Source organism: Arvicola amphibius, chromosome 4 (assembly GCF_903992535.2).
Source record: "Arvicola amphibius chromosome 4, mArvAmp1.2, whole genome shotgun sequence".
NCBI lineage: Eukaryota > Metazoa > Chordata > Mammalia > Rodentia > Cricetidae > Arvicola > Arvicola amphibius.
Genome location: NC_052050.1, coordinates 15,071,452 through 15,099,093, shown reverse-complemented (window position 1 = coordinate 15,099,093; position 27,642 = coordinate 15,071,452). Strand labels below are relative to the sequence as shown.

The window sequence follows — 27,642 nt, the reverse complement described above, 5'->3', positions numbered from 1 at the left end:
TTTCATCCTACATTTCTGAACAAACAGTGCTGTCAGATCCCCAAAATTTGATGTTGCTATTGATCTCTGGCCAAGCCAGAGGAGCTTGTTGACTAAGGTAAACCATTTTTCTTAAAATTAATGGCCTGTGACTCCTGAGGGGCCTTGCAGGTGTGAGAGGAACATCTGCACAGAAGGCCACAGCTGCACCAAGGATGTGTTACTTGCCGCAGTGCTTCCTAGTCTGAACTCAAATTAGTCATCTGGAATCACCTAGGAAGCTTTTAAAGCTCCATGCCCAGCTACTATCCCAGATGAAGGAAATCAAAATCTCTGGGCATATTTTAAAAAGATGTCTTAAACCCCAGGTAGAGGCCTTTTAGGTAATCCCTGTGCAGAACTGTGAGCTTGATGCCAGTCTGGTCTACAAAGAGAGTTCCAGGACAGCCAGAGCTGTTACAGAGAAATCCTGTGTCAAAAAACCAAAAAGCAAAACTAAAAACAAACAAAAAACACACCAAAAAAAAAAAAGGATTATAGAATAGAGACAGCCAAAGTGGCATCTTTCTCTATCATTACCCTTGAAATCCACCAGCCATTTGCTTGAAGTTGAAATTGTCCCTTGTGCTCGGCAATGGGCAATGGTGGCACAGCCTGCAATGAGGGCACACACCTTTAATCCCATCACTCAGGAAGTGGAGGCGGACAGATCTCTGAGTTTGAGGACAGCTTTGTCTACGGAGAGAGTTCTAGGATAGCCAGGACTACACAGAGAACCCTGTCTCAAATAAAGGAGAAGAGGAAGGAAGGAAGGAAGGAAGGAAGGAAGGAAGGAAGGAAGGAAGGAAGGAAGGATAAATTTTAAAAAAAATAGCCCATTTTATTGTTCTTAATGAACCTGAAAGGGAAATTCAATCAGTATTTGCTGAGTGCCTACACTACGGTGGGTTTGGCTAACACAGCATGCTAAACTCCATAAAGGAGGGAAAAAAGAAAAGAGAACCAGGGTTATCTATAGCTCTAGCACAAATCAATCAGCACACACACAACAGGGTACCTTCCTGTTCCCCAATCCCCTATACTCTTCACCTAGGCTAATTGGAGTCTCTCTGGTACAAGGGCCCAAGGTTCACTGCCATGGTCAGGTCCTCACTCTTTCCTGTCATTGCAGGCCCACTTCCCTGGTGTTAGAACTGCTTGGGAGTTGGGATCTCTGCAGAGACAGTTCTATCTCTTCAGGGTTTCCTGGTGAAGGCTTTGGCAGAGTTGGTAATAAGAACTTAGTTAAGGACTTCTAAGACAAGTTTTCAGTTTTGCTATTTCAGACATATTACCAGGCGAGAAGTTACTGAAAAACATGCACCTGCTCAGATATTATTAGCCCTCAAAGAAATGAGCTTAAACTGCAAATCTGGTTTAGTTGGCCTCTTGATCTGGAGCTGGGTCAGGCCACTAAAAATGGCCTGTCTCTTGACAAGAGTTTCTAGATGAAGGCAGTATCCCTAGCTTAAGCTGAAGCTCCACACAACACAGGGTAGCAGGTCACAGGTCATGTGGGAAGAATATACACCATTTAAGTAAGCATTTTCCAGCTTACCAACAAGCCTACCAGATGGTCCTTCTCCAAACCCTCCTTAGTCCACTCCTCAGGTTAACACGGATAGCTATACTGATGAATTCTAACACAAGTCCCAGGACAGAGAACTGCAAAGGGTCAGGAGACAGCTCTCCAGAGAAAAGCAAGAGGAGCTGGTTCAAAATTTTTTCTGCCACTCACATACAACCTAAGACAGATTCCTAGACCTCTCTGGCCCCGGCTTCCTAATCTGTTTTTCTGGAGGGTAAAGGTTTCAACCTGAGAGGGAAGGGTTGTACCCGGGAGGGGGTTGGGAGGTGGCAGGTGCCTAAACTTCACTCTCCAAGTTTTCAGTGTTTCCCCGCTGTCATGGAAAGGACCAGCACTGTACTCTGGATGGACTGCATGAGATGGCTGAGACCGATCCTAGTGCCCCCAGGAGCCTACACATTTATTCATATATGCTACTACAGTTCAAAATATTTCTAGAACTTTAAACAAACTCACTTCAAAAACTATACTCCTGAATCCCCTAAGTGGTAGAAAGTGCTAATGATCTGAGGGTGGGTTGCATTTTAATAAACCAGTAAAGATCTAATCCAAGTGTTTGCAATAAACTGCGATCAAACTAAGCAGTAATAGTAGTGGTCAAAGCTGCAGAGTGACTCGCATAGACGCTATATTCAGTGTAGACCAGAAGGAAACGGGAACTGTTTTAAGTTATGTAAGGATTACTGGCTTAAGAATAAATACATGTAATTTTTAAAAGATTCCTTTTTGTTTCAGGGTTATTGAAAAGTTATTTGGGCAGGACATGGTGGCTAGAAAGGCAGAGGCAAAGGATCACACAAGTTAGATTAGGCCAGCCTAATCTACACTTTGAGTCCCAGGCCAGCCAAGGCTACATAGGGAAATCATGGCTCAAAAACAAAACAAAACAAAAATTTTTACAAGTTATTTTGGTGCTGGGCATGGTAGCACATGTCTTTAGCCCCAGCACCCAGAAGGCAGAGGCAGGGGAATCTCTGTGAGTTCAAGGGCAGCCTGGTTTACTTAGTGAGTTATAGGGTACCCAGGGTTATACAAATACCCTGTCTCAATTTAAAAAAAAAAAAAGTTGATGGGCGGTAGCAGCGCATGCCTTTAATCTGGAGACAGAGGCAGGTGGATCTCTGAGTTTGAGGTCAACCTGGTCTACAAGAGCTAGTTCCAGAATAGCTAGGGCTATTATACAGAGAAACCCTGTCCCAGAAAAAAATGTTATTTTGCTTAAAGTTACTACATGATTACAAAGTTATAAATAACAAAAATGTTAGAAAGAAAGAAAGAAAGAAAGAAAAGTGGGGGGGGGAGATTTTTGTATAACATATAAATTGACCCTGATGGAGTAATTATTCTGAAAGTGATACATTCTTATGGATAAATAGGTTCAGGTATTTTTGTAGGGAAAGAAAATAAAGCAAAATAAAATAAAAAAACAACAACAACGAAAAAACTCAAAGTAATAACTTTAATATTAATTGGCACTTTAATCTTCCTAAGAAAAATAGCTGCACCAACAAGCCATGAAAAGAACAAAAGTCTTCAAAAGGATAACTAATACATTACCTCTTGATTCATGAACAGTCTTCAGGCAACACTGTAAAAGGCCTCATAACCAAATACAAAGAATCTTATCTGCAGGAGACAGGCTACCATCAAAACTAAAGTCACAGGATTACCCTGAGGAACTGCAGAGTGCTCGTGGGGACTGCATCTGCTAGAAAGCTGATCTGAAACCATTGCAGAGCAAAGGAAGCTAAGAATGAGCTATTTAAAAAGCTAGCATAAGGCATCATCGTTCTCAGCAATGCTTAATTACATAGGAGTCAGTGAGACTGACAAGGTTATTTTCATCCTGAAAACATAAGCCAAACATTTTTCACTCAACTTAAAGAAATCAGCTTACTCTAAAATGGCTATCTTATCAATTTAAAGTTGATTCTATGCTTTAAAATACCTCCAACTGTTGGAGAGATTGCTCAGTGGTTAAGACCTGGGTTTGATTCCCAGCACTCACATGGCAGCTCACAACTGTCTGTAAAGTTAGTTCCAGGAAGATCTGATATAGCCTCTGCAGGCACAAGGTAAATATGTGGTACAAAGACACACAAGCAGATAAAATACCTGTACATATAAAAATAATAAAATTAAAACAAATATCCAACAGTACTTGAGGTTCAGAAAAGAACTGTAAATCTATACATACAATCACAATTTTCAGTGCTAGAAGCTATTTCCAGCAAATAATTGAGCAATTAAGATACATACAAGAGTTTAGCAATGAGGTGGTTCATCATATTATTAATTATTATCAATACCAAAATTAAAAACATCCTTATTATGCCAAGTGGTGGTAGAGCACACCTTTAATTTCAGCACTCGGGAGGAAGAGGCAGGCAGATCTCTGTGAGTTTGAGGACATAGAGTTCTAGGACTGGTTTCATTGGCTCCATAGGTATTGAGAAACTCTGTCTCAAAAAACAAAAATAAATAAATAAATCCTTGTTATCTAAATGATCAAACTATGGTACATATATTCAGAAGTACTATGTAGACAGTAAGATATTACAGAATTAAATTTACAGAGAGAGAGAGAGAGAGAAAGAAAGAGAGATCTGTGTTTCAGTCTGGGAAAGAAAAACATTATCTATGTAAATTTGCACACAGAAAAAATGTCTAAAAGAATGTACACAGAAAAAATGTCTAAAAGAATATCAAAATATTAGTAGATTAACCACCAGGGAAATGCATATCAGAACCACAATGAATTACCACTCATACCACTAGAGAACGATAAGAAAAGACAGTGAGTGCCCCCAGGTACACTGCAGGTGAGAATATAAGCTAGTGATGATGCTGGCCATACATCAAACGGTTAAGTATGTAGTTATCACATGCTCCAGCAGTTCTACACCAGGAAAAACTAGCACCTAAGTGTTCTTAGCAACCTCCATAGCAGCCCAAATGTTAAAATAAGCCACATGGCCATCAACTGTTAGGTGTGGTGTGTCCACAGACAGAAATATTATTCTGCAACTAAAAGGAAAGAAGTACTGTTCTATATAAACATAAAAACACAAAATATGGTTCAAAAAAGCTAATTATAAACACAAGTATTACATGATTCCATTCGTACGGAATATGCAAAACGAGTAAATGTACTAAGATAATAGAAAGTAGGTTAGTATTGTCAGAGGACAGGAGGTTGAGGTGGGGAAAGGGAGTAAAAACTAATGAGTAAAATTATTTGTGGAAAACGTACAATTCTATCAATACACTAAAAACTATAGGATTAAACTTTTTAATGAGTGAACTATCATTCCACAAAGTTATTGAAAACGTTAATGGAGTGATGTTTGATTTGTAGTGATTATACAGGGGGGTTAATTTCATCTTGTTCTGTTTAATGCAGGCTTACCTACCCTTCTAACTTTTATTCAGCAAAGATTATTTTGAGTTTTTTAAAATTTGCCATGTTATCATACACGGCTGAATAAAAGGCAATACAACACCTGTCCTGTAAGACTGGGAAAATGGAAACAACCCCACCACTCCAGCAAGGCAACTGCTAGGCAAACCATGGCTCAATGCTCTTCCAACCCAATCAATCAGGACACCATCCCCCAACCTTTGGGTGAATACAAAAGCTCAAAAGCTCTTTACATGGATGATGGTTAAAATTTTAAGAAGAAATGTAAGTAATAGCCTTATGATTATTTGTTTTTAATTTCTACTTTTCCCCATAGGGTAGTGTGTACTCATCCACATATCTCTGCAGTATGTCACTCTAAGGCAGGCGAGCCTGTGGAATATGGTAAAGTTAAAGCCACAACACAATCTTCAGCATCCAGGAGACACAGCCAACCAACTCCCTTATTCACAGAGTGTGAGTCGCCATCCTTACTTTAAGTCAGCACCACTCTAACCATCTTGGCTAGGTGACAGGCTCCAAATTATCTGAAAATAATGTGAACTAAATTCATTAAAATGACATCAGGTGTTTCTCCTCTGTATCATTTCTGTGGGGAAAATATTTGATCATTATAACACACAAAAGAGAGCTGGGCGGTGGTGGCGCATGCCTTGAATCCCAGCACTCGGAAGGCAGAGGCAGGCGGATCTCTGTGAGTTCTGTGAGTTCGAGGCCAGCCTGGTCTACAAGAGCTAGCTCCAGGACAGGCTCTAAAAAAGCTGCAGAGAAACCCTGTCTCGAAAAAACTAAAAACACACACAAAATATTAAAATTACAGATGACTTTAGATCTCAAACACAAGGAGAATTTCATTGAAAATTAATAGACATTCAATGATTCTTCAACCTGAAAATGGCATGGAAAACCTGAAGCAACCACTTCCCCTAGATCCATGAAGGTGAAAAGTGTGCCACCAGACAGTGTGAAGTCACCTTTACGTGGCTCACTGATTCCTATTCAGGATCATACTCTTAAATTTAAAATTTTTATTTTTATTATTGATATATATATATATACACACACACACATATATGCCAACATGTATGTATATGTTTACCACATACATGCCTGTTGCCGCAGAGGTTAGAAGAGGATGTTGAATCCCATGAAACTGGAATTACACCTGTCCTTAGTCTCCATATGGGTGCTGGGAATCAAACCCAGGTCCTCTATAAGACCAGTAAATACTCTTTTTTAAAAAAATTATTTTTATTTTATGTGCATTGGTGTTTTTCCTACATGCATGTCTGTGTGAGGGTGTTGGATCCTCCGGAACTAGAGTTGCAGATGGTTGTGAGCCACCATGTTGGTGCTGGAAATTGAACCTGGGTCCTCTGCAAGAACAGACAGTGCTCTTAACTGCTGAGCCATATCTCCAGACCATAAATGCTCTTTTTTTTAGAGAAAGTCTCATATACAGTTTCTTGCTGTTCTGAAACACTATCTTGCTGAAGAAAGCTGTGGGCAGCTGAATTAATAAAACATGCAGGTGTGCACAACTACAGTTTAAATTCATATCAACAATCCTGATATTATCAGCAATGAAGCAACTACTCCTAGCCACATAATAACTCCATGTCTCCTACTAGGATAATTCATGCAGGTAATGACTATCAAAAAAAATGATAAACAAGGCCATTCATTTCTGGCTGAGATTTATCTCTCAGAGGCACAACATGTTTCTTACACATATGGCCCTTGGTTCTCAGTGGCTTTTTCTTGACCCCCATCAAGCCAAATACTGACTAAATAAAAAATTAGCTGAGCTAATTTTTTTGTTTTGTTTTTTTTTAGAGACAAGGTTTCTCTGTGTAGCTTTGGAGCCTGCCCTGGAACTCTCTCTGTAGATCAGGCTGGTCTCAAACTCACAGAAATCCACCTGCCTCTGCCTCCCAAGTGCTGGGATTAAAGGTGGCGCTACCACGTCCAAGCGCTAATTTTTTTAAGCATTAATTTTTTTGGGGGGGCTACATGCTTTTGAGTATAATTGAGTGAAGTAGCATCCATGTAAAATTAACTAATATCAGAAATAAGATAGGAAAAAAGGGAAAACATATTCTGGATTGGCAAGAGCTTACTAATAAGGATGTTACTGCATTTTGGATCCTGTAGCCTAGTGTCTCAACCAATAATGAGTCAGTGTCTGGCTCAGTGAAAAACACACTCTGAAAGAAAATCACAGCATTGCTTCCAACGTACTAGCTACTTCATCAATCAAAACAAAGTACCAAAAAAAAAAAAAAAATCCCTGTGAAGGCATAGCACAGCCCTTAGATGATGTAGAGTAAAAGGCACTTTGGCAGGGAGATAAAGAGAACACACATTCACTATCTATTATGAGCACGGTATCTGCCTTCCCAAGCACTAGCTGTCCCCATTTCACACATCAGGAAACGGAGTCCCTAAAAAGAAAAATAGCTTGCCTGAGGACACAGCTAGCAAGTTATCAGTTAGAACTCAGGTCTGTCTAACAGCTGTTGCATTCTGCCCAAAGTCATTGCTGCCTACTCTAAGTACGAATTCTGCTCTAACTTCAAATTTTAAAATACCAATTCTTACCATGTTTGGAGTTGAAATCTTTTATTAGAAGAAAAAGTAAAATTCTGACCTTTCATCTAAAAAAGTTACAGTAAAACCTCCTTTGATAAGGGTCTGGAATCTTTCCCGTGAACTCTGTCTGACATGTTTGGGTTTCCAAGCATACTCGAAAATACTGACATAAACTAAAACCAAAGCTAAATAAAGTTATTTTTTGGCTCCTTACTCTACGTTGCTGGATGACAAAAACACTAGAATCTAGTGAAAGAAGAGTAAACGCAAAGTTGTGGGGAAGGAAACCATATACACCAGCTCTGAAACTATGAAATGATCAATTTCCACATCAAACATTCAGCCATTCTATTTATATTCTTATTTGTGAGCAAATACCAGGCAGCAATCAACCAACCCAAGGTGAAGTGTTCAAGTTCAAAAACTGGTGGTCCTAGTAATGAAAAGTAGATTTTTTTTCTTTTTAATTAGGAAAGAAAAAAAACAAAACAACCCTCCCAAAACACCTACGGTCTGCCATTACGAAAATGCATATATATAAATTTTCCTTTGAGAAAAAAAAGCACCTTGAATTTGAAAAAGTAGACCTTCTTTAATACTTCAGTAGTTTCTAAATTCTAATTTCTTGCTACTCCGAGAGCACAATTATTTACCTACAAGGCATAAGAGTTCAAAGAGTTCGCCAGAGTTAACAACGCGGCTGGCCCGCAGGTCGCCACACATGTCAGCCCTCCACCAGGACACCTGGTACACGATATGCCGTATTAAAGGGAACACGGTACCTTCAAAGAGGTCATTAAACAGAACCAGTACAAATGCGCCATGCCTACATCCTGAACAGTGTGTTTTTCTTAAAAAAAAAAAAAAAATTAAGCCCTTAGTTCTTCCAACTAGAAGATGAAAATGGCCATGTCCGCCCACAAAATGTCCTCTTTAGCCAAAGTGTCCAAACCCTAAGTAGATAAAGAATCAAATAAATATAAACCGGGCCCAAAAAGATGAGACGTTTCTGACGGCCCCACACGTGACACTGCTTTAAGTTTTGAAGTGACTTCAACTCTGGCCCACACATCGGGTCTTTAAAAGGGTCCAATGCCCACAGCTTACTAGCAAACCAAAAAACTGGCAGAAAGCCCCCTGCCTCCGAATACAAAGAAACCTTCGGGGCAGGTAAGCAGAACCCAGCAGCTGGGGGGAAAAAAACAACAAACAAACCAAAAACCCGCCGTACCCAATTCCCAGCTGCATTCGCTTCGCAAAGTCGCATTTTTAAAAACTTTCGAGCAAAGATTCAAAACTCCAGCCACTACCCGCTTCGCCCGGCTTTGGGTGTCCCTTCGAGGCCCCGGCGGCAGAGCGGGCGCCCACCTGTGGAGACGGCGGGGCAGGTGGGCAGCGTGCCCGGAGCTCGGGCCTTCGGGAGACAGTCCCGAGTCGTCGCGCGCGCGCGTCCGAGCCCCGGAGCCGCTGGCCGCCTCAGCCGCGCTGGCCCCGGAGGCGCCTGGGGAGGAGGACGCCTGTGTGCGGCCGGCCGCCTCACCCCGCCGCCGAGCCTCCCGCTGTCGCCTCAAGTGAGGCGCCCGGCCTCCCGGCGCTGCCGCTGCCGCCGCGGCCCGGACGCCAGCCACCGCGGCCGCGCGACTCACCTCCGGCCACAAGCCCGCCCGTCCCCGAGCCGCACTCCCCCGGTCACTCACCCCGGGGCTGGGCGGCGGTAGCAGCAGCGCCAGCAGGAGTAATAGCCACTGGGCCGGCATGGCGGGGACGCGGCCCTGGCTCCGGGCTCCGCCGGCCGGTTCTGGGGACGTAGTGGACAGAGGGCTGGGCGGGGGTGCCGCGACGACAGCGCGGCACCAGCGGAGGAACGGAGGACACGGAGCTGACTGGGCGACGGCGACACCCCCATTCCCGGCCCTATAAGTGCCTTATGCTGCGGCTTCTTCCGGTCGGGGCGGGCTAAAGGGCGGTTCGGGGGGCGGAGCCTTTAGAAGGCGGAGTCACTGTCTGGATGGGGAGGAGCCTTCGTTGGTTTGGGGGCGTGGTGGTCGCGAGAGGGTGGGGTTAGAACGAAACCGAGGCGGGGCTAGCTTCGGGCTGCCTTCTGTCCTTGGGCATTAGAGGCCAGAGAACCTTGGCTTTCGGTTTTTGTGGTCGCTGTGCTTTCGAATAGATAAACCTGTCCGCAGAAAAACTGACATCTGTCACCCCACCGGAGGCTCTACTCTCCCGAGGAAGGACCCGCGCGACACCAGGCTTGGTCTGGAAGAAGGGGCTGCCCAACAGCTCTCCATTTCCCTGCTGCCAGCAACCACTTACTAGGGTTGCCTAGGCGACCTCTGAAGCAAGGGTTTCCGCGGCTGGCGGGAATTCTGCCCCGAGCCGCGGCCTCACTGCAGAGGCCTCCACTGCAGAGGGCCTAATCCAGCCCGAAGGTCCTGTTCTTCCCTTGCCTTGCCCTCAGGAATTCCCCCCATTCATGTCCCGCAGCCATCCGTTCCCCTGGTATGAACCACAGCCAAGTCATTCACCAAAAATTGTAAGAAGGAAATCATGTGGCTCCTTGTGCATATGTGTTTACGTGACCTTTGTAGATGTGGCCTGGTGAAGCTTGAGATGACATATGTCACAATTCTTTGGAGAGGGTGTGGGTGGGCTGAGGACTCCAAGGTCTATGTAAGGGTTGTGGGTTATTAATCAGAATTAACGAGTCCAACAAGTTGTTTGGTCACTGGGTCCCAAGCTGCCCTCCACTGAGCTGGAAGAGGGAAGGCAGAACTTGTTTATAATAGGAAACACTCACATTCAGAGCACGAGGAAAAAGTGGCTTAGGTTTTATTCCAGTAGAAAAAGGGAGTCGCTGAGAGTGTACCTCAGTTGATAATGCTGGGCTACCTCTCCAGCACTGGAAAAACTGGGTGTGCTGGCCACGCCTGCAATCCCAGCACTCTGGAGGTGGACTGGAAAGTCAAAGTAATCCCTTGGCTAGATAGTGAGTTTGAGACTAGCCTGGGCTACATGGGACCAGGGAGGGAGGGAAGCAGGGACAAATTCTCTAAGTTTTCCCCCTGTCTTGGTCCTTTGACAGCCTGCGGTAATTTTCAGGTTTTTGAGGAAAAAAAATATAATACTAGAGAAAACAGCAAAGAAATAGTATATGTGTGTTGTGTGTGTGGGGACACACTAAGTGTCCAGTCTGTGTGTGCTTTGGGTCAACTCTGTCCAACTATAACACACATAACTGTCCCCAGGAAAACCAAATTCCTGTAGTGAAAGTTACTACTCACACCCACCCCCCCATACACACACCCAGGCAATTCCCATCACACTGCAGAATACAGCTTGAAAGGGGAGAATCTTGGCAGTTTTGAAAGCAGCAGACACAATTTGAAGTGTTATCCACATGTCTCGATGCAAATAAGTCTGGGATTGACAGAGGGGGTGGGGGACTTGAGGCTCCAGCCCTTCTGGGCATGGTAGCCCAGGTAGCCGTGGAACACTGGAGCCCTGAACTGGGGAGGACCACTTCAATGACTGATTATAGGTCCAGACTGCAAGCTGACAGCAGAATATTTAAGACCCATATGCTTGGGTTTCCAAATAAAGGAGCTTGGAGCCAGTGAGATGGCTCACACTCAGCAGATAAAAATGCTTCATGTACGAGTCTGATGACCTGACTTTGATCCCCACAACTGCTGGTGAAGTGAGAGATGAACTTCTCGGAAGTTGCCGCCTGACCTCTATGCGCCACACTCATACTCACACATCACACAGTAAGAAACTTCTTTAAGTTTTTTTTTTTTTTTCTTAAGCTCGATTGAAAAAACTGCTTTGGGGCTGGAAATGGTTTAGCACTTCAACCTCTGCTTTCCCAGAGGATTCGAGGCCAGTTCCCATCACCCATATCAGGGCATCTGACACCCCCGGCTTCTGTGGGCATCTGTACTCATGTACACACAGACACATATAAAAACCGCTTTCATATTCCTTCTCCTGTGCATTTCCTCCAACATAATAAATCTAGGGGTGGAGCTGGGGTGATGGGACAGAACTGTCACGCCAGCGTTTAGGAGGGAGGCCTGATGGCTAGAAGTTCAAGGCCACCTTCGACTGGAGAGTCAGGGTGAAGCCAGTCTGGCCTACATGCACCTCTACCTTAGAATACAGAGGGCGGGGAGGTCTGTACTGGAGCTCTTTGACCATTCAGAAATGTCACTGTGACCCTATAAAGGTAGCAGATGGAGCACAAAGGAAAGGGTGACCTCAATCTGACTCATAAATCAGTTTTAAAGATTCCGAAACAAACAGGAACCGTCCACGGAACATGAGCCAGGTAGGAATATTTATCTTGTACTGAGGCTTTGATTGCCCTGCTACACGTTCTCTTGAAATCTCTGCGCCACCAAATTGTCTTTAGGCTTAACCAGCCTACACGCTTGTGCACTTCTCCACTTGGCTGGCAATTCAGACTGCCAAGCGCTGGTGTTCGATTTATGGCCAAGTTGCCATAATCTTTCTCCACAGTCACGTGCAGCCTGACGAAAAACTTTTTATTTATGTTCAATCAAAAGCTGGCATCACTGAAATATGAAAACTGAAATATATTATGGCTTCTTTAAAATAGACCTGTCCATATAAAGTCCAGAAAATAGACAGCAAACAATCCTTCTGGAGTCTTTTTAAATAATTCCCATTTAAAAGGTCAAGATGAGATAGGTCAATAGGTATAGGCACTTGGCTGTCAAGCCTGACCTCCAGAGTTCAATTCCCAGAATCTACATGGTGGGAAAAAAAATCTGACTCCCAAAAGTTGTCCTCTCGCCTCCAGATGCACACTGCAGCATGCATGCCCACACAAGTATCACAAGTATGTACACACACACACACACATACAAATACAATTTTAGAATATTTAAAAGTCAAGATTAGAGTCTTAATGCAAAAATAGGCCACCATGAACAAGTGTACAACACACACACACACACACACTCATACACGCACACAGTAGATTCTACAAGATTGGCAGAAGACTTAGGTATATCTGGGGAAGTGAGAGGAAGTGAATTAACCAAATATTTTTATTGGAGGGCTTCTAAAAATTACCTATTTCCAACACCTTTCGTGCTTTCTTCCTTACTGAGTCAGCATATGTAGGGCGGAGTCTAGAAATCTGTGTATTTTACGCTTTCCACAGTGACTGGAGCAGCAGAGAGCTCCAGCCAGCTCGCTACAGATAGCCAGTATTAAAGCTCACTGGCAGAGAATCCTTGCTGCTTATTTTAGCAAATGCCGCCCTCTAGAGGAAGGAGTTATGACGCAGATTTGGGGGAGTGTTTTGGTTTTGTTTTTATGTGTGTGGTTCTGATTTTTTTTTTTTTCTTTTTTTTGAGACATGGCTACTCGCTCTTTAGACCAGGCTGGCCTCAAACTCACAGAGATCCATCTGCCTCTGCCTCCTGAGTGCTGGGATTAAAGGTGTGCGCTACCTCTGCCCTACCCAAATCAGTTTTTTTAAATCGACATCCAAGCTCTTGTCTGGACAGACTTAAATTGACAGTACTTGTAGGGTAGCAATGGGTTAAATAAAATGATGTAGCAAGCAAAAGATGTGTCTCCTTCCTCTTGTAAGGTTTAAAGAAAATTAAAAGCTGCTGTTGGGTGTGGCTTGCTCTGGTGGCTCCTCTTGAGGGTAACAGAACTGAAAAGGGTGATGACTCTCGTTCTAAGCACTGTTATTTACCACAAGAGATATCCAGTGTCTAGTACTGTCACTACGCTTTGTACTTTCTCAGACTGCAAAAGCTTGCGCTCTCTCCTGGTCATTCCGTCCCACTTTCTCAGCCAGCTGCCTCTTTCTTCTGTGTTGGGGGGGGGGCGTGGGTGGGTCAGTCCTTAAGAGTATGCCAGGCAAATACTCTACCACCGAGCTACCTCAGCATCTCATCAATGCTGCCAGTACTTACTGTTTGCTGTTATTTGGAAATGTGCAAACACCTGCCTTTAGGGTCACCTTGTGCAATAGTTCTACCAGTTAGGTATTAATTAGACACGTTTTATTGAGGATACATTAAGCCTGGGCATGGTGGCACATGCTTGTAATCCCATCATTTGTGTGGCCGAGGCAGGACAGCTGAGAGTTTGAGGCCAACCTAGATAAATTTAAGGTCCGCCTGGGCCACAGAGCAAATACAGAAGACACACTAAAATCTGGAAAGGCCAACAGCCCAGTAAGTAATACAGCTGAAAGAGGGTGTGGTGGCTCATCCCTATCCCCAACACTCGGGGAGGGCGAGACAGGAGGATCAGGAGTCCAGTTTGGGCCATATGAAACTCTACTTCAAAAACAACCAACAAACTGGGAAATAGTGATCCAGGTTTTTAATACCAGTACTCAAGAGACAGAGGCAAGAGGACCTCTGTGTGGCTAGTGTGGTTTACAGAGTATGTTCCAGAACAGTCAGAATTACATCATGAGACCTGCCTAAAAAAACAAAACAAAACAGAAAACAAAGCAAAAATTAAACAAACAAACCAAACCAACCCTAACATCAAACAAGAACCCAGTTACTTACTTAATTTCAATTTCAGAGCTTTGTTATGATGGAAGCTATGCCTAGTTCTATTTCAGCTGGTTTTTTTTTTTTTTTTTTTTTTTTTTTTTTTTTACAAGGTTTCTGTGGTGTAACAGCCCCTAGCTGTCTTGGAACTGGAACTCATTCTGTAGAGCAGACTGGCCTCATATTCACAGAGATCCTCCTGCCTCTACCTCCCAAGTTCTGGGATTAAAGGCATGTACCACCACTGCCTCGTATTTTTTAATTGTATTTAGTTATAGGGATGTTTGCATGCCTCTTTTGGATGGCAGAGGGTAACTGGAAGAAGTCAGTTTCTCCCTTCTACCTTGTGAGTTCTGGGGATTGAACTCAGGTCATCAATCTTGGCAGCAAGCACCTTTGCCTGATGACCCATCTCACTGCTTGCTGTTCTTGTCCCATGCCCACAGTATTATGACAATGTCCTGTTATATGTACTGTAACTGTAGCTACAAGCCAGTGGCTCAAGCTGGCAATTTCTGGAATATCAACAATATTCCCTCTATATTTGGGAGGTTTGGCTTCAAGAGACCCTAGATCTACAGACACTAAAATCCCATTCAAATCCCTTATATATTCATAAAAGGGGACCACGTTTGCATGTGTCTGTGCATAGCCTCCTGATATCCTCCTATATACTTTTTAAAATTTATTATGCATACAGTTTTCTACCTCCAGGCATGCCTACAATTCAGGCTAGAAGAAGGCATTATAGATGGTTGTGAAGGAATTGAACTCATGACCTCTGAAAGAACATCCAGTGCTCTTAACCTCTGAGCTATCTCTCCAGCCCCCTCCCCCAATGTACTCTAAGACCTAAGTTATCCCTGTGTAACCTGTGATACCTAATGGGCAGCATGGGGCATTGCTTGGGAAACCAAATAGCTTGTATATGTTCAACACAGCTGCATTTTTAAAAACCCCAAATAATTCTGACCTGTGGTTGGCTGAGTCCACAGATGTGGAACCCACTGAGACTGAAAGCAACCTACACTAAAAGCAGATACAGGTTTGCACAAACATGTCGTGACGATGAGCTTTGTTTGAAACTGTAGTTGAAGTCTGCCCATCTCCTCTTGGGGTTATGCAAAAGAATGTAAAAAGATAGCAGCCAGCTGGCTGAGGATGCCAGCTGAGCCCGGCTTCCTCGAGGGGTAGCTTAGATTAATCCTAACTGGCTATTTGCTCACTTGCTTCTGAGTTGTGTACCACACCCGTCTGTGCCAAGGCTATGATGCCATAGCGGAGTATTATAATATACAGCGACCTCAGGTCCAACGCAGCCCCAGTACAAAAATGACCGTGCTCTCAATACACCTCCATCTCCTCACTGCCCAGTCCTCCCAGCCCCTGGAGAGCTGGCCTAATTCCATAGAACTTTTTGGAAAACTTCTCTTGGATGGCTCATAAACATCCTTCCTCTAGTAAAGTCTCTGCTGAGGTCTGTTTTCGTACCGTTTTCCTGTGGGCCGCTGTTTCATTCCAGACTGCTTGAGTTTGTGAACATTTCCTTCTCAGATATGGTCATTTCCTGGCTTTCCTCCAGGCTCCCTGCTGTCTTCCTTCCTTTGAGACTGCGGGCACCTACACACAGGGCACCCCAGACACCCACACACAGCACGCCCCATATATCACATAGAAAAAATAATAAATCTTATCAAAAAAATTAAAATCTCAGCTGATTGTTATTTAGACAGTTTCTAGCTGGGGCTGGCCCAGATTCCATGTGGAGCAAAGGATGCTCTTGAGCTTCTGTTCCTCCTGTCCCGCCTCCTTGCCTGCACTACCTCAGCAGGTTTCCTCAGTGTTGAGGATGGAACCCAGGACTCTGTGTCATTCATAATTTCCAAATGTTCACCACCTGTGATAAACAAAAGCTGGCTGGCACAGGGCTGAGGAGAGCGCTCAGTGGGCAAAGCACCTGATGCTCACATTTGAGGACCCAAATTCAGAGTCCCAGAGGCCGTGTAAAGCTGGCCATATGTTACACGTCTGTAATCGCTGCGCCTGTGTTGAGATGGGAGGCTGAGGAAAGACAATCCTCACAAGCTGTTAGCCAGCTTGCCTGTCACACAAAGCAGCAGACGAGAGACAGTGTCTCAAACAGGATGGAAGACGAGGAATGACAGCTGAAGTTGCTCTCTCATCTGTGTGCCGCCGCATAAGCTTTTACATATGTGGTCTCTCTCCCTTCCTGTACCACCCCCTCACACACAGAAATAAAAACAAACAAAACAAAATGGTATATCCACTTAGTGAAATTCTATTTGGCAATCAAAATGGATGAAATACTGACATGTAGAACAAGATCATAATCTTGAAAATGTTAAGCAAAAAAAGCCAGTCGTAAAGGTCCACATTGTTACCATTGAGTTCACATAAACGGCTCAAGTGGATTGAGACAGTAAGTGGTTGCTTAGGGCTGGAGAAGAGGGCAAGGAAACTGGGACACAATGACCAGGGCACAGGGGTTTTTTTTTGTTTTTTTTTTTTTGTTTTTTTTTTTTTTTTTGTTTTTCGAGACAGGGTTTCTCTGCAGCTTTTTTAGAGCCTGTCCTGGAACTAGCTCTTGTAGACCAGGCTGGCCTCGAACTCACAGAGATCCGCCTGCCTCTGCCTCCCGAGTGCTGGGATTAAAGGCGTGCGCCACCACCGCCCGGCTGGCACAGGGTTTCTTTCTGGGCTAATGAAGATATTCAAAAGTTAATAGTGGTAATGATGCCAACTTCGCTAATATAGCAAAGTCGCTGGATTACTCTAAATGGATAGGCTGTATGTGGTATGCAAGTTACTTTTCAGTAAAGTTAATATGTAAATGGTCTACATATACCAGCTAAAAAAGCAGACCTGGGGGCTAGAAAAATGGCTCAATGGTTAAGAGAAGCTACTGGGTTCAATGGCTAATTGAGGACCTGTGTTCAATTCCCAGCGACCACATAGAAACTAACAACAGTCTATAACTCCAGTCAGGGGTTCCAACACCTTCTTCTGGCTTCTGTGCACAGCTTCTGAGTACAGCACACAGGTGGTCCACAGACGTACATGTAGACAAAACCATACACAAAAAATAAAATATATCTTTTTTTAAAGGTAGACATGTCAAACTAAAACAAAAAAACACCTCTCAAAACTTCAAGACTCAATTATAAGATGTTTATGGTTATTAAATACAAATGTAAATATGAAGGGCTAAAAGCTAAAAAATCAGATAAAGACAGGACCTTACAAAAATTATCCTAAGGACACAATTCAGGTAATGGCAGCACACACCTGCAAACCCCGGTGCTAGAGAGGCTGGTGTAGGAGGTCAACATGGGCTACACGGAGAATTCAAGTCTGGCCTGGGCTATAAAACAAGGGCTTGTCTGAGGGTGTGTGCGTGCGTGCGTGTGTGTGTGTGTGTGTGTGCACGTGTGTGCGTGTGTCCTCTGTGTGTGTGTGTGTGTCTAGGAAGGTTATGCTGATAACAGACAAGTTAGCTTTGGAGTAACACGGATATTTCACAATGATGAAAGAATCTATTTAGGAATAAAATCCTAACAATCCTAAGTGTGTGAATACCTTAAAGTTGAACTTGAAAACAAAGCCAGGCCCAACACTACTGATCGGTAACAACAAAACAAAACACACATTAGATTTCAATATCCTCTAGTTTGCTGACAGAAGAGAGACCAGAATTAGAAAACAGGATTGTTCAGTCTCTATACTATCGACATTTTGGGGCCAGGCTTATTTTAAAATAATATTTTGTCTTTAATTGGCTAGATAATCCCGGGCCACAGAGGCAGTCTAGTGCATTGTGGATGTTCAGTGGCCACTCTGGTGTCTACTCGAATTCATCCCTAGGGATGCTACAAGAAGTGCTCAAAACCAGACACCTTACAACAATCTCAAAATGCTTCAGTAGGTAGAGCTGCATGCCACACAAGCCTGGTGACTTCAGCATGACCCCGGAACCGTATGTTTTAGTTTCTGTTCTGCTGCTGTGAAGAGACACCAGGACCAAGGCAATTCTTATAAAACATTTAACTGGGGCTTGTTGGCAGTTTTAGAGGGTTATTAGTCCATGCCCATCATGGCAGGAAGCAGATAGGCATGGCCCCGGAGCAGAGAGCTTTAAAGCCTGATCCACGGGTGGCAGGGAGAGGGAGAGGGGAAGAGGGAGAGAGAGAGAGTGGCCAAATTGCCCCACTGCTGGAGATTCACTCCTGTTGGAGATGTGGGGAACACCAGTAATGCCTTGGTCTACAAGCTAGTTGTGGAACATTGCCCTTGTGTGGGCCCCTTCTACCCTGTACCAGGGTTGTCTAAGTGATCAGTGAACTGTGAAAAGTGATGGTGTGCCCCTTCCAAGACTGGACATTTTACAGTTCTAGTCTTCCTTCCCTCTGTCCATCCCTCAGTCCTCTTACTCTAAGGGAAGCAGCAGGCCAGCTTCATGCTATGAGCAGTGCTAGAGAGACCTATGCAGTAAGGAACTGAGGCTGTCTGCCCATCGCAGAGTGAGGCTGGAGTAGATCATCCAGTCCCAACAAGCCTGTAGGCAAGGGTGGCTATCTGATGGAAACTTCACAATGCTCCAGATCCAGGACTACCTAACCAAGGCTCCCCAGGTTTCTTACCCTGGCCACCAGTGTGGAGGCTAGAGGGCGTCAGATCCTCTGGAAGTGGAGGCACAGGCAGTTGCCAGCTGCTTGACAAGGGTGCTAAGAACTCAGCAGAACCCATGTGTAAGCACTGGGCTCTCTCTCCAGCCCCTACGTTTTTACGAGGTAGGTTCTCAGGTAGCCCAGCCTGGCCTTGAACTCTAGGAGTAACTGAAGCTGATCTTGGATTTCTGATCCTCCCACCTCCATAGTCCAAGGGTTGGTTTTGTGAATGTGTACAACTGCACCCAGATAATATCACTCTTCTCAATAGCCCATGGGTGAAAGAGAAAAATCACAAGGAAACTTGGAAAACATTTTGAGCCAAATATTAATGAAAACAAAATATAATCTGTGGGAAAGTGTAGTTTTTAAGGTGTTATTAGAAAAGAACAAAGGTCTCCATTAGTAATCTAAGACTCTATTTTAAGAAACAAGTCAGGCTGGGCTGGAGAAATGGCTCAGAGGTTAAGAGCACTGGCTGCTCTTCCAGAGATACCAAATTTGAGTCCCAGTAACCACCTGGTGACTGACAACCATTTATAATGGAATCTGGTGCCCTCTTTTGGCATGCAGGCAGAACATTGTATGCTTAATAAATAAATAATAAATCTAAAAAAGGAAGAAAAGGCAGGCATGATGGCACACACCTTTAATCCCAGCACTTGGGAGGCAGAGGCAGGTAGTGGATCTTTTAAGTTTGAGGCCAGTCTGGTCTACAAAGTGAGTTCTGGGACAGCCAGGACTACATAGAGAAATCCTATCTTGAAAAAACCAAAAGAAAAGAAAAAGAAACTAGAAGAGACAGGAGGTTGGTACATAGCTGTAGTTATAACTTCCGAGAGTTCAAAAGACAAAGACAATAAAAAGCAGAGAATATCAATAAAGCCCAAAATGATAAATCTCCTAGATGGGGTGGAGCATACTCCTGATTCCCAGCTATTGAGAGGTTGAGGCAAGATTATGAATTCAAGACCAGTTTGGGTTGTCCAAGCAAGATCCTTTCTGTGCTTTAAGTATCTTTTGATTGTATAGAAAACATAATTAGCTTATATTTACCCATTAAGGAACCTTTGCGTGTTCCCAGTTAGGGGTAGAGCTTTTGAATAATGTTATTTACAATTATGTATGAGCTCTTATGTACGCACAAGTTTTGTGTTGAGTACATTCCCAGGGATTAATGGATCACATGGCAAGTGGATATTTATAAGAAATTATTCAATTCCTTTTCCAAAATGGCTATCCCATTCTGTACTGTCAAATATAAGCAAAGGCAGCAGAGCTCTGTCGCTCTGTATCCTCACCAGCTTTGGTGTCAACGACAATACACACGTTTCCAACCAAACACACAGTATACAACATTTTAAACTGGGCGTTTAAACCTCTCAAGTGCTGGGATTACGGATGAGTCATCATGCCGGCCTGTGGGAGGACAGTCAGGAACTGAGGACCAGAAAGATTAAATGACCCAATTCATCACAAAATTAGGATTCGTTCACAGATACAGTCTAAGCTCCTTGTACCGTCCGGGTCCTTTGAACCCAGAGGCATTTAGGCTCATTCTCCCACCGTCAGCCTGGCTGCTGAGACAGAATACCTTACACACATTACGTTTTTACTTGTCTCGATCTGCTTACTGCTAAAGTATGCGCTAATTCCAGACCCCGAACTGAGCCGTAGAATAAAAATCCGGAAGCGACAAACTGGCTTGCAAACTGCCAGTTTCTTCCCAGCTCTATGGTTCGAGTGTGACCTTTCTACACTCTGGCGGACTCAGAAAGCGTGACCAATGAGCCGATCGCTCTTGCGAACGTGACAAGAGAACTGGCTTTCTATTGGTCGGTATCGAAAAAGCCCGCCTAGCAGCTTCCGGAAGCCTTCTTTAAGTTAAGGTCTCGCGTCCATTTCTGCCTTTTAGCGACGGCAGACCTGCGAGGTAAGGTGTTCTTTCCGTGGGCAGCAAGGCAGCACAGTTCGTGGGTGGGCGGCCGGCGATGATTACACTCCATACAAATCACGCGTTAGACTGCTGATCCGGGTGATGCGAATCCGAATCTGAGCCGACTGCGGCGGCAGCGGGACTTGGCGGGCCGGCCAACTTCCACTTTCTAATCCTTCGCTTCTCTTTCAGCTCTGCCCAGTGGAGGACAGCAGACAGCGTGGAACTCTCCAGCCTTTCCTCTCCAATCCTCTGAATAAAGTGCTTTGACCCGACGCTGGTGTCCGCGTGTCACTGTCTCCTTCCCCCCCCCCTCGCGCTGCCTTTGAGCCCCCGGCGTTCCTCCACGTGGCGCCGGGGGTTAAGCTGCAGCGCCAAATCATTGCTAGCGCATAACTGGGGCCGCCTGCCCATCGCGGGCGGTCCTTTTAACTGCTAGCTACAGATCGAATCTAGCCTACCACAGGCCTTTTTGGAGTCGTGATAAGGCAGTTTGCGGGCGGTATGCACAGCGTGGCCAAGGCTTTGGCCCAAGTAGGGACTCAGTGATAGAGATAGCCCGGGCTAGGGTAAAGTGGAATGGCAAGAGAGGGAAAATCAGGTTAGACCTGGAGGCGTACAGTCATTGTACATAGGTCTTGAGGTGACTGAAATTGGAGGATGGGGGGGGGGGACGCAAAGTAATTAGGCGAGGCCTCCTGGGGAAGACGAGGCCACTAGAGATCAGTGTTTGACTGGCAAACATACCAAACACTGCGGGCACTCCAGTACCGGGGCTGGTAAAACCAACATTAGTATGCACTAATCGGAGAAAACTGGCGCTTGAATAACTGAGGACACGCAACTTGGGGTGGTACCGAGAATTTATGGTCCCGACATTAATAAGGATGTAACATTTTATCAAAGCTGATTAGTTGGGTATTTTGGCAAGCAAAGCCCTGAACCTTTAGGTAAATTGTCATTGTAGTTTACTAGTATAGTCAGGGAGATGTGTTGGTGTCGATGACTAAATGAGAAGCACATGTCAGTCAAAGAACCTTACAACTAAAAAGAATGACCAAGAACTGATTAACAGCCCCAGTTAGGGATCACCAAAGTCCCCGGTCAGTCGGCACGGTGCTAATGGGAACTGGGAGAGTAAGGCTGCATTGCATCTTGCAGGTGGTAGAAAGCTCCCAAGGTCAGTTATCCTAGAAAACCAGATTAGTCGCTTGTTTGTACCCCCTTAATCCACAAGTATAAACTGGTAATTGAGTTGCATTCCCACTTCAACAGAACTGGGGGCTAGGAAGTGTGTATAAGACTAGCCTGGGAGGGGGGTGCTGGAGAGATAGCTCAAAAGTTAAGAGCATTGCCTGCTCTTCCAAAGGTCCTGAGTTCAGTTCCCAGTCAACCACATGGTGGCTCACAACCACCTGTAACGGTCTGGTCGGTCATACAGATAGAATATTGTATATATAATAAATACTAAAAAAAACTAGCCTGAGGGTTCACGTGCTCACTTTCCCTTTACGGGCTTCTCCAGAAATAACAGATACTTATCTGGTGTTTGACATGAGATATTTATTTGGTGAAACTGCAATTGTAAGTCCCCATATAATAGTAAGTATGACGGTACAGTCGTGTAGTGCTTCTATCTAGTCTCACCTTCAGTAACCACTGCACAGGAAAAACTGAACAAGACATTCGGACTCCACAGGTGAATTGGCCTACACAATGAGAATAATTAGGGCAGTACAGACTGGAATGGTCAAATTTGTCATGTTTTAATGGGATGATTAAAATAATCAAAGGTTCAAATATATTTTTAATATATTAATTTCTTTTTAAAGTCATCTTCAGGCAAGGTGCTGTTTAAATAAAAAAACACTATTAGCTTTGTCCACAGATACTAAATTATCAAAAGTTACCCAAGGTAATTTTGACATTGGATGTAGCTTTAAACAAACAAAATTGTATTAGGTTTTCTTAAAGCAAATTATACAATTAGAGCCCCCAAATTTGTAAACTAAACATTCAGACACAAATGCACAAACTTAAGTTGGCAACATTAAAAAAAAAAAATCACAGTGCACGTGGAGATGTAGTTAGTGCTTGCCGCTGACTAGAAAGGAAAGAACAGTCCTCCTTTGGCCTTCGGAGAAGGGGACTGCCTGCAAACCTCCCAAACCAGTTAGATGAATAAGGCCCTCCCATCCTTCATGAGGCTTTTAGGAGCACAGAAAAACCAGAAAAGGACAGCTTGGCTCTGGCTTTCTGGCCCATCCTATCAGTACCAGGGAGGAACGATCAGTCACTGTGCAGTGTTTGACATTGTCACATATGCTCATGTTTCTAGAAAATAAATCAGGATTGGTTAGAAGCAAGGTGATTGTACCTCATTTGGGATGGTTTGATGTCATGGCTTTGCCTGATGTTCACATGGAACCCACTGTCCCCACCCCAGCTGAAAGTGTTTGTGGGTGTGTATGTCCTATGGCTACTTGCTTCCAAAATGAACAATTTAATATTGAAAAAAAGTTGCTATGCCAAACTTTACCACCGATGAAATGGCTCACAAAACCACACTCCACACAGGTTACCACAATGACATTCTCCAAGTGAGGAGGGCTGCAATCATGCGTACAAAGTGTAGAGTGGAAAAATGTTCCATTGTGCACCAGCTGCCCAAGGAAAAGCTCTGGAGGAGACAAGAGGCAAGGGGAAGCCTTCCAGTTGTCAGCTTTGCTCCAAATGTGCTCATTTGCTGCCACAAAACCTGGTAGGCTTTAAAAAAAAAAAAAGCAAGCCACGGTGTTAGTCAACTGTAACATCTGGCTCCACCATGACGGTTCTTCCAGTCTCCTTTGCCAGTTACAGCTTTGCAACAGACAAACCAGACACTGGTCACTGGATGCAGGGAACGGCACCTCACAGTGGAATGGGCACCGCAGGCAGAGGGGCAGAAGCAGTCCTTTAAGAGACAGTGGCTGTGGACCAGCAAAGGCCAGCCCCACAGCATAGATGGCAGCCACAAATCTCACTCCTTGAGCTAGGTCTCATAATACTGGGAATGTCCCATTTCTCACTCATCACAGCTGGTCAGAGGCCTCCACAGGGGGGTCTTTCATGAAGCAGGAAGTGGAGCGAGGGTCCATGGCCGAGTGCATTATAGGGATATAAACATCATCCATGTTTGGCATGACAAAAACTTTCTGTAGGGAGACAGTAAAGAACAGTCACATGTCAGGAGATCACCTTCCTTTCATATAGGAAATACTTTCCTATACATTCCAAACAAGTTCTACCATGCTATCTACTATGTATGTGTCTTCAATTTCATCCAACCTTATTTTTTGAGATTAAAGTCTTTCACTGAACTTAGAGCTGATCAATGTGACCAGACTGGCTGGAGAGTCTACCAGCCCTGGGATTTATATGGATGCTGGAGATTTTAACTCAGACCCTCAGGCTTGAGCAGCAAGTTTACTAAATGGTTGGCTCCTCCATACTTGAACTCAGAAGGAGTCAAAGAGTAAAGCACTAAACATTAACTATGCAAGAAACATTCAACAATGTTAATGCAGTATTTCAAAATCATTATGTCGAAGACGTATTCCAAGTGAATTCATTCTTTTAAACCTCTGCACAAACATAGATAGGCTGAGCTTTCCACATCAAAACCATATAGAGCTACATATGAAACGAGATCCTAATATGATTGTTCTTTGCACATTGTTTATAACTGTGTGTGTGGATTCTGATGATGTATTTGATCTTCAGCAATACTCTTAGAGAAACAAGAAAGCACACAACACCACAGCAGGGGCAGCTATTAGCCTTCAGTTTTCTAATCTGTCTCCAGTACGAGGCACCAATCTCTTTCCTCTCTTTCCTTCCTTTGCTCCGTGGAGCCCAACCCCCAAAAGGGTGATCCATTCAAATGATAATGGGGTCCAGGGATGTAAGAAAAATGAAAAACCTGAAGGCATGAGGTTTAACCCCTAACTAGTTTTAAAGCGTTTTTCTATCTGGTGAAAATAGTAGGCTTTTAAACTAGAAACTGGTCATTAGTAGCTTTTAAACAGTAATAATTTGTTTTTTGTTTGTCTGTTTGTTTTTTTGAGACAAGCTTTTTCTGTGTAACAGTTCTGACTGTCCTGGAACTCGCTCTGAGGAACAGGCTGGCCTTGAACTCACAGAGATCTGCCTGCCTGTGCCTCCTGCATGCTGAGATTAAAGGCGTGCGCCATCACCACATGACAGCAGTAATAGTTTTTAAAAAGACAAGAACTTAAGGGTGAGTAGGATGGTTAAGGAGGTACAGGGGCTTGCTGTCCAAGTCTGATGACCTGAATTTAACTACTGACACACATGTGGTGGAAAGAGAGCTGAGTGCAGGCTGTGCTCTGACCTCCACACAGAAAACTTTGAGTGGGACTTGGGGAGACACCTCCCTCACTCAGTGAAGTACTTTCCCTGCAGCATGAGGACCCAAGTCCGGTCACCAGAACCTAAGCAGAAGCTGGGCAACCCCAGCACTGGGAAACAGAGAGATCCCTGGGTCTCCTTAGCCAGCTAGCCCACCTGTCCAGTTCCAGGCCAGTGCAAGACCCTGTTTCAAAATACAAGGTGGGCAGTGCTTGAGGAATGACAGCCAAGGCTGACCTCTGGCCTCCACAGGCACAAACGTCCACCTGCACACATGCAGACACACACACACACACACCAATGGAGAATCATGGAAGTATTCTTCAAAGGGGGAATCATGACTCAGTAAATAAACCATTTGCTAAACCCATAAACTTTGGGGTACTTTGTTTTTCTTAAATATTTGAGATGGTCTCTTGAGGCTGTCCTGGAACTTACTCTGTAGACCAATCTAGCCTCGAGCTCACAGACATCCACCTGCCTTTGCCTCCGAGTGTTGGACTAAAAGCATGTCCCAGCATGCCTGGTTTCTGTAAAACTTTATGACAGTCATGCTTCAAATATTTGATCAAATTGAGTGGAATGGTTCAGTGGTAGACTGCTTGCTTAGCATGTGCAAGGCCCTAGGTTTGATCCCCAGCACCACAACAAAGCAAAACAAAACAAAAATCTAATAAAAATCAGATAGAAATAGCTCATTCTCAGGTCCTCAGCTATGCTGTTCCTTCCTTTGGTGGCAGAATGAGGAAGCAGGTTTGGAGGGTGAGCTTAGGAGTTACTTAGGAGAGGCCTTGATTTTTGGACTCCCAAGACAATTGTCTCTGGCATACAAGTTCTCTTGAGAGCTACCCGAACAAAGTAAGGCAAATACAACAGAGAGGCAGAGAGCATCTTTCCTGGCCCCCAGATGGATGTCTGCTAACCAGCCTGCTCCTGACTTCACATGGGGCAAAGACAAAGTCTGGAGAGTCTGCGCAGGCTCACTGGTACAGGACCCCACCATCTTGCCTCTGACTACATCTGCTGGGTTTCTTCTGAGTCTATTTCGTGGAAAAGCTTCAGGGCCTTTGAAACCATTGCTGAAACTATCAGCCCAAGTTTGAACATAGGTATTTTCAACATAAGGATGATGGTCATGGTTTCCATCCAATTCTCGAAGAAAACCTGGTCCCAGATGAAGTCCAGATCCTCCATTCCACTCAAATTTTTTTTTGGAGGCAGGATTTCTCTGTGTAGCCTACCTGTTCTGGAACTAGCTCTGTAGACCAGGCTGGCCTCAAACTGCCTCTGCCTCTCAAATGCTGGGATTAAAGGCATGTGCCACCACTGCCTGGTCACCCAGTGTTCTTTTTTTTTGTTTTGTTTTGTTTTTTGGTTTTTCGAGACAGGGTTTCCCTGTAGTTTCTAGAGCCTGTCCTGGAACTAGCTCTTGTAGACCAGGCTGGCCTCAAACTCAGAGATCCGCCTGCCTCTGCCTCCCGAGTGCTGGGATTAAAGGCGTGCGCCACCACTGCCCGGCTCACCCAGTGTTCTTATACTTGGTGGGAAACGTGAGAAAAGAGCAGCTTTTTACCTGGAACTCTTGCTCCAGTTTCTTCTCTATCCACTCCGTCACATGAACTAAAGTCACTTCTCTCTCTCCAAGTTTTGGCCGAGCTTTCAGCTCCACATATGGTGGCTTCCGGAAACCATACCTTTTTGAAGAAGACAGTAACCACATTTGAGAAGCAGAGAAAGGAAGTGGCAAGCCGTGGCACCACAGACTTCTCACTGAACGCTCTCCAGTTCTGACCCACCCCATACCTAATTTAGCACAGCAAGTAGGAGCTCTGAACGATGTCTGCCGAACAGTGACGGGGCTCTGATGGATTCTGACCAGTGCTGACAATGGAGGAAAGTCTTGAGATACCGTGGAAGTCCAGGAACTGGACATTGTCTTTCAGGGTTTTTTGTTTAATTTTTAATTTTTTTATTTTGATTTTTTAATTTTATTTTATTTGCCTTTTAGATTTTGATTTCCCTAAAATGGCGATAACTTTTTTCTTTGACTTTTTTTTTTAAAGACAGGATTTCTCTGTGTAACAGTTCTAGCTGTCCTGGAACACACAAAGAACAGCCTGCCTCTGGCCCCCAAGTGCTGGGATTAAAGGTGTGTGCCACCACAGCCTGGCTCTTTCTTTGTATTTTTAATAGATGTGTTCATTAAAAAACCAATATATACACCAAACCTTTGAAAGAACAGTCTCCTGACTGCCATCCCACATGGCACTCTCCTAAGTATACTCAGACATAAAATGTTTTAAAGGCCGGGCGGTGGTGGCGCACACCTTTAATCCCAGCACTCGGGAGGCAGAGGCAGGCGGATCTCTGTGAGTTCGAGGCCAGCCTGGTCTACAAAAGCTAGCTCCAGGACAGGCTCTAAAGCTGCAGAGAAACCC

At 44.4% G+C, this 27,642-nt stretch overlaps 2 protein-coding genes and 2 non-coding genes across 6 annotated transcripts in view; 2 read left to right on the top strand and 2 right to left on the bottom strand.

Moving 5' to 3' along the window:
• Ern1 (endoplasmic reticulum to nucleus signaling 1) overlaps positions 1 to 9,525 on the bottom strand; it is a 93,426-nt gene extending 83,901 nt beyond the window's left edge. Inside the window, exon 1 of the mRNA XM_038326332.1 lies at positions 9,317 to 9,525. Coding sequence (XP_038182260.1) covers positions 9,317 to 9,376 — 60 coding nt within the window. The 5' untranslated portion in view covers positions 9,377 to 9,525. The remainder of the gene's footprint in view (positions 1 to 9,316) is intronic.
• An 11,321-nt stretch (positions 9,526 to 20,846) lies between these two features.
• On the top strand, positions 20,847 to 20,916 carry LOC119813836. Its single transcript, XR_005285282.1, has one exon. It is a non-coding gene; the product is annotated as a small nucleolar RNA SNORD104 (small nucleolar RNA).
• A 194-nt stretch (positions 20,917 to 21,110) lies between these two features.
• Positions 21,111 to 21,241, top strand: LOC119813861. The gene has a single exon (XR_005285304.1). It is a non-coding gene; the product is annotated as a small nucleolar RNA SNORA76 (small nucleolar RNA).
• Positions 21,242 to 22,337: 1,096 nt separating this feature from the next.
• Positions 22,338 to 27,642, bottom strand: part of Tex2 (testis expressed 2) — a 110,587-nt gene continuing 105,282 nt past the window's right edge. For all 3 annotated transcript variants that reach the window (XM_038325558.1, XM_038325560.1, XM_038325559.1), the window contains exons 11-12: positions 26,778 to 26,898; positions 22,338 to 23,988 (exon numbers count right to left, since the gene is read on the bottom strand). In XM_038325558.1, the coding sequence (XP_038181486.1) occupies positions 23,866 to 23,988; positions 26,778 to 26,898 (244 nt within the window). In that variant the 3' untranslated portion in view covers positions 22,338 to 23,865. The remainder of the gene's footprint in view (positions 23,989 to 26,777; positions 26,899 to 27,642) is intronic.